Source organism: Mus pahari, chromosome 2, assembly GCF_900095145.1.
Source record: "Mus pahari chromosome 2, PAHARI_EIJ_v1.1, whole genome shotgun sequence".
Taxonomy (NCBI): Eukaryota; Metazoa; Chordata; class Mammalia; order Rodentia; family Muridae; genus Mus; species Mus pahari.
Genome location: NC_034591.1, coordinates 61,784,970 through 61,792,338, shown reverse-complemented (window position 1 = coordinate 61,792,338; position 7,369 = coordinate 61,784,970). Strand labels below are relative to the sequence as shown.

Genomic DNA, 7,369 nt, shown 5'->3' with positions numbered 1-7,369 from the left:
TCTTTGGTAGAGTCCCATCAGTTCTTGCAAGGGATGGATTTTGAAGTCCAAATTCTCAGCATCACTCTTCTTTCCTCTTCTCCCCCATGATGCTGTTCAATTTCTTTTTTATTTTTTCCTTTCCTCTTTGTCTTCACTACTATTCTGAATTAGAATTGCCATAGACCTTGAAGCTGGGAAGTCTTACAGTCCACTGGGGTTCTAATTTGAACTGAGGGGTGAAGTGAACAGAGATGAGCCTGAGATTGTTTGAACGAGAAGAAGCCAAATAACAGTTCAGTTCTGCTATCACTAAAGGAATGATCATGCACATCAGAAAAATATTATCAGCATAAAGGACACGGAAACTGTCTTAGTGACTGGGAACTTGGGACTTGTTCGTGGCTCTCCAGTCTAGTCCGTGGTCTTGATAGTTCTACTGTGTTGCACATACTTCCAACATCATAGTAATCAGCTTGGAGTTGGAAGGAGGAAGGAAGGAGGTATTTTTGGTTATCTTCCTATAAAGCACAAGGGTCTCAGATTTACTTAATCCTCTACTTCTCGATTTGTTTTTCAATTCCTCTCACAAAGTCAGGGAATCAATACCTTTATTCAGACTTGGCCAAAAGACTAAAATGAGCCATAGACAATCTCATTAGCCCAGAAACTACAAGCATAATTAAAAGTTGAGTAAAGAAGCTTTTAAAATGTTGATCCCATAGGGAACTTTAGAAGGGAAGCTGGGTAACAGAGATGTAACTAGAGGAAGAATGTAAAAGAACACTCCAAAAGTAAGTAATTGCCCTCTGGAGATTCCCAAGCTCTGAAAGTTATCAGCCCAGACTGACAGAATAAAACTTCCATGTCTAAGAAGACAAAAGATAAGTTCTTCAAGGACTTTGTTCAAGGTAAGCTGCATGCCCACGCAACGGAATCCTTTACATGAGGTGAGTACTCTGCTGCAGTGACTCACCCACAGGGAAAGTTGTAAAGAGGTAGTGAGATGATGGAGCCTAAACCTTTGGAAGCATCCAGGATTGCTATTGTAACCACTCGTGTGTTGTTCTGATTGGCTGCATCTGGACATGTTTTAAATTGTGACTTAGATTATATAAATCGTTCCATGGAGTCTTCCTTTGCAGTCAGTCATGAAATATACAATACAACTGTAATGATCTAAATATCATAAGCACTCCTAGAAAACATATTGGAGCTCAAAGGCTATTTTCCTGGCCCTGAAACATCTGTACTGACGGGGTAAAAGGTATGGACAAGAGATGGAGTTGATAGATGATACACAGGAAGTTGTGGAACCCAAGTTATCCAAATGGAAAGACAGTAAATACTCTCAACTGTCAAATGTCAAAAACATAATTTTTAAGTAACTAAGACAGGTTTAATACTGATCTGAGAAAAAAAAGTTAGTGAATGTCACAATATTGGAATGATGAGAGATAGACTTTGAAAAGTCATGTATCAGAAGACAAGTGTTCTATTCTTGGCCAAACTGGTTTTCCCAGTTCTAATGATATGCCCCCTTATCTATTGGTCTTTAGTCTTTAATACAAGAACTACCATTTATTGAACTGCACCCCTCAAAAACAAACAAGTATATGTGTAACACAAATCCTATAACTAGAAACTTAGTGACCCTTGTTTTTAATTTTATTTTTTGTTCCTTATTTATTTATATGGGAACACACATGAAAATGGCATGCAAATGGAGGTCACAGCCCAATTTGCAAGAATTGGTTCTCTCCTATCATGTGGGTTCCAGGGGTCAAGTTCATGTTGTCAAGCTTGATGGCAGGTTTTTTTGACACCATGAGCCATGCCACCAGCTCTGATCCTTATTTCATGTCAATTATTTTACTATGTATGTATAGAGTAATAAAATAGCAGAGTTATAACACAAGAAAACCAAGAAGGATGACCATCATGTGGATACTTCATTCCTCCTTAGAATAAGGAACAAAATACCCATGAAAGGATATAGGTACAGAGACAAAATTTAGAGCTAAGATGAAAGGATGGACTATCCAGAGACTACCCCATCCGGGAATCCATCCCATCATCAGCCACCAAACCTAGATACTAATGCACATGCCAGCAAGATTCTGCTGAAGGGACCCTGATATAGCGGCCTCTTGTGAGGCTATGCCAGTGCCTGGCAAAAACAGAAGTGGATGCTCACAGCCAGCTATTGGATGGAACACAGGGTCCCCAATGGAGGAGCTAGAGAAAGTACCCAAGGAGCTGAAGGGGGCTGCTACCCTGTAGGTGGAACAATGATATGAACTAACCAGTACCCCCTGAGCTTGTGTCTCTAGCTGCATATATAGCAGAAGATGGCCTAATCGGCCATCACTGGGAAGAGAGGCCCCTTGGTCTTGCAAACTTTATATGACCCAGCACAAGGGAAGGCCTGGGCCAAGTAGTGGGAGTGGGTGGGTAGGGGAGCAGGGGAGGGGGGGTATAGGGAACTTTTGGGATAGCATTTGAAATGTAAATAAAGAAAATAATAATAATAAAAAAGAAAAATAGCAGTTATGTTTCTCATTATTTCCTAAACTACCGTAAATATTTTTAATGTATCATAAACCTCTATAACTAGAAGGAAACTTAATGTTTGCCAGATCTAAAATGCTAATTGAAAAGATGGAAAAAAGCTTATGCTACAGAAATATTGCAGTTTATCCAATGATAGAAAGCCTAGATTTTGTATAAGCAGAAAGTTGGTCCCATTGTCCTACCATTCTTGTCATTGCTCCCAGTTTTGAGAAGCAAACATTTATTGTTTATTTACGTCTTCTATATAACTTCTATATTTCTACTGCCTGGAGACACAGCTAGGAACTGTCTTCAGTAACTGAGGGGATGTTGGAACTTCCTCTGATCAGAGCATAGTGACACAACCTTTCCATAAATTTTGCAAGTACAAGTTTCTAGGGACAGAAAGGTCACCTTTGGACCCCGATAATCTCTGCTTCTTTTATTCGTCAGTTCCTATCAAGTATATGGTATGTGTTTATTAACTACAGAAAAGTGAAATAAAATTTTCTAAATATCTGAATAAGGCCATTGATCAAAGAAAGAGTTGGTCTTTATATGAAACCAACATCAAATATTACTAAAACAAGTAAATGGGAAGTTCATACAGCAATGATGATGATGGTGACTATATATACATTTGACCTAGGTTTCTGAAATATCTTGCAACAGGGGGTCACAATTAAGTTTAATAATTGGCAGTTATTATAAATGATCTTCTGCTCCTCCCCCATTCTATTAACTTTCTGATCTTCTGTAAGTCCCACTGTCACTTGTCCTCATACTAGTGAGTAAAGTTACCTAAATGATGTAAACTCTCTTGAGTGCAGGAACAATGACCAGTAAGGATTTACTGAATACTTTTCCAAAATGTATTTGTGTTCACTGGTTCATCTGACCTTATTTGACAGACTTTGCAGAAAGCTACATTTATTTATTGTTGCTCAGATGACTCCAATGTGGAAAACAGGAATACAAACATCAAGAAGCTTGTAACAGAGCAGGTTCCTTACTCAAATAAGCAAGCTGGAGCTGACATTCCCTGAGTGCACACTGAGAGCATCCCTTGCTCTCAAACGCAAGATGCCAGTCTCAATCCACCATCCATGGCTCTCAAGCATCCTCCTCCTTGGACTATATCTTTGAACAGTGCCCTCTGCCTCTCACTAAATAAGCTAGGTAATACCTGAAATCATAAGCACAGGTTTCATATTGGTTCCCAGGTGGATTTAAGACCTGTACAGGTGACCTCACCTTACCCCTTGGATTCTTTAGGTAGAAAATAAGAAAGAAAAGTAATTCCTTCCATTGCTAGCAGAATTCACAGCACTCTGGATGAAATTTGAATCCTTTGCACTAGGATACAGATGAGAATTCTTTGTACAGCAACAAGTGACCTGGGAATGGTAAAAAGTCCAAAAGGAACCACTCCCTCTGAAGACTCGGAAGAAGGGACCTGAACTATTACAGTGCTCTGAACTACAGATATCATCTCTCTAAGCCTGACCCTATCCTTTAACCTTCACTGGGAACCCAAAGCCACTTCCTACCCTTCATGGTTCCCACTGTGATGCTTTCTGGTCACTGCAAAATCAAAACCAAAGGGAGGCTGGATCTGTCTGCAACACCGAGCAACATTCCATTCTCCCAATTAGATGGGACTCTAGCCACTGTTTCTGTCATGGGAAATTAAAGCAGATTATGCTTTTCAGAACTTTCATATTTGATGTTGTGTCTCTTCTCTAGGTGTATTAATGATAATTTACTGTATTCATATTGTTTAGCTATACATGCATAAACTGGTTCATTGACTTCCAAGGAATACATCAAGCTCCAATATTTTTTATTTCCTTTTTGATTCTGTAGAAGCACTGATGTTCAAAGCACAAAGTCTTAGTATTGAAAGGTAAGTTTTCTTAAAGATAGGATGAAGGCATGAAGCCTGCTATATTTAATAAATGATTTATTTACCCATTAAGAAGAAGCACACCTAGAGATTATACTTCCAGAGAGTAATCTGAGAGCATTTAATTGGATTTTCTCAAGAACCACTCAGCCATGTTAGACTGTAGACAGTCGAGTGCAAACTAAGATGGGAAAGAACTCCCCACATTGAAATGGATCGAGAGATTTCTCATCACTTCATGCTTGGTGTCAATATGTCTGCCACCCATTGTTCACCAAACACTCACAAACTTTCTTAAATATCTAAATAAATGGTCAAAATGTACTATGCAAGTTACAAATAATAAAAATATAAGTAATAGAAACAATGATAACATAGTAACAAAGGCTGAAATGTAATTATCCGTGTAATGACTTTGTTCCTTTCATAGTACTTAACACAATTTAATTGATGTTCATACTTTGTAAAAATTAATCTCTGTGTCCCTGGTTATGTGAACCAAGATGGTGTGACTTGTGATTTTGTCTTGTTTTTCTCCCAGATAGGAATGTCCACACTGTTACCAGCACAGCAGATACCCTTATCAAAGAGAGATGCCTCCTAGTGGTTGAAGGTTATGAGGAGGATGTGGGAGGATTCTCTTCTACACCATCACTTACACTGGAGTTTATTCGGAGCAAGACGAACAGCAAAATTGGTGTCTTCAAAGTGTTTGAAGGGAATGTTGAAGCATCATCTCAGACCCAGTGGCCTATAAGAATTTAGCTGCTACTGTGTGACATAGAAGAATCTGCCTTTCTTTCCATTCTTATTATTATTAGGACTTCTCGACTCTGATACCTTCCTTACTGAATTTTTCTTTTTCCTTTGTTTCATTTTTAAATCTTGTATTATTCTCCTTTTTCCACCATTTATTTTATTTGTTCTCAATCCTTCTACATTGGCAGACTCTCCCTATACCGTTTCAATTGGAAGAGTGCTAGAATTTTCTTAAGGTACATTTAAAGTGTGTAGGGGGGTTGGCTCTTCACAATCTCATGTATTTGCGTTAATGGCCAAATCTTCCTTTCTCCATTGTTTTGCATATGTCCTTCCCTAATCACCTGGGTTAAAGCATCAGGCTGTGACTCAGGTCCAGCTGGAATCACTGCCTAGGACTCAATGCATAACCTATGCTGACAGCTGTACTTGCCCTCTCTGACCTCTCTTCCCCTACTCCTGGCCAGCAGTCCCAGCTGCTCCATGAAGAGAGACAATGCAACCTGGGTAAGTGAGTTCATCCTCATGGGTCTCTCCAGTGACAAACACATCCAAGCTGGACTCTTTGTCCTCTTTGGGGTCACCTACCTGCTGACCCTGCTGGGCAATGGGCTCATCGTCCTACTGATTGCAATGGACCCACGACTCCACCTGCCCATGTATTTCTTCCTCTGTCACCTGTCAGTGGTAGACATCTGCTACACCTCCAGTGGGGTGCCCCAGATGCTGGCACACTTCCTCATGGAGAAAAAGACCATCTCCTTTGCCCTATGTGGGACCCAGCACTTCTTTGCTCTAGCCCTAGGAGGAACTGAGTTTCTGTTGCTGGCTGCCATGGCCTATGACCGCTATGTGGCTGTCTGTAATCCATTACAGTACACAGTGGTGATGAGCCCAAGGCTCTGCATGACTCTAGCAGGTATCTCTTGGTTTGTGGGTGTAGTTAATTCTGCTGTGGAGACAGCAGTCACCATGCGCCTTCCTACCTGTGGGCACAACGTGCTCAACCATGTGGCCTGTGAGACACTGGCACTGGTCAGACTGGCCTGTGTGGACATCACCCTCAACCAAGTGGTGATACTGGCTTCTAGTGTGGTGGTGCTGTTGGTACCCTGCTCCCTTGTCTCTCTGTCTTATGCCCACATTGTGGCTGCTATCTTGAAGATCCGCTCTACCCAAGGACGCCACAAAGCCTTTGGTACTTGTGCAGCCCACCTGACTGTGGTCTCCATGTCTTATGGAATGGCCCTCTTCACACACATGGAGCCCACCTCCACAGCCTCTGCTGAGCAGGACAAGGTGGTGGTGGTCTTCTATGCTGTGGTCACTCCCATGCTGAATCCTCTCATCTATAGTCTGAGGAACAAGGATGTGAAAGCTGCCTTTAGTCGAGTTCTGATGAAGAGCTTTGAGTCAAAGAATTAGGAAGTTACTCTGTAAAAAACCATGTCTCTGTATAGTGGAATTTTAGTATATAGTTCCTGGTGATGAACATGTAAGTGTGATGAGGTATATAGCTCCTTTTGGTATATTTATATATGCACATGAAATATGTATGCATGCATATGTACAAGTATATGAATCTGTGATATATACTGTGCTCTTTTGAGTTAAGAGGAAACACTCATTTTAACTCTGCATTCTTGTCCCCCCCCCTTGACCCTCACCTTAGTTTAAAGAAAGTGAATCACATGCCTTTAAAATGATCCAACCTATGAAAAACTTAAATAAAATCTATCCATTTTCTTAAATGAAATGAAGGAGAAATGACACAGCATATATACAGATTAGAAAGGAAGATTACTCTCTTGTATGTACACATACTTTATGTCAAGAGCCTTTTCATTGCTAAAATTTCCAAATGTATTGAAGTCAGACAGAAAGGGAGAAGAAATAAGTGGTAAATTACAAACTTTTCAAATTGTCCTTAGGTCAGAGGAATAAATGTCATATGATTCCCATTTGATACAGCCCATCTTAACAGTGTATGGAACTCACACATATCAGGAACCAATGTCATACTCATGGTCTCCCAAGTGCTAGGAAGTAAGCGTTGGTCACATGAAAGTCCCAAGGGCTTCCCTTGCCTTCCTTCCATTTCCAACTTGCTGGGGAGGCAAGTGGTAGATCAGAGAAACACAATATCAGAACCCCAAACTGAAGATTTCTGTA

The 7,369-nt window shown here is 40.4% G+C and overlaps 1 protein-coding gene across 1 annotated transcript; it reads left to right on the top strand.

Moving 5' to 3' along the window:
• The first annotated feature begins 5,680 nt into the window (after positions 1-5,680).
• Positions 5,681-6,622, top strand: LOC110317163 (olfactory receptor 2F1-like). Its single transcript, XM_021191573.1, has one exon. The coding sequence runs from the start codon at positions 5,681-5,683 to the stop codon at positions 6,620-6,622; it is 942 nt and encodes a 313-aa protein (XP_021047232.1).
• The last annotated feature ends 747 nt before the right edge of the window (positions 6,623-7,369 follow it).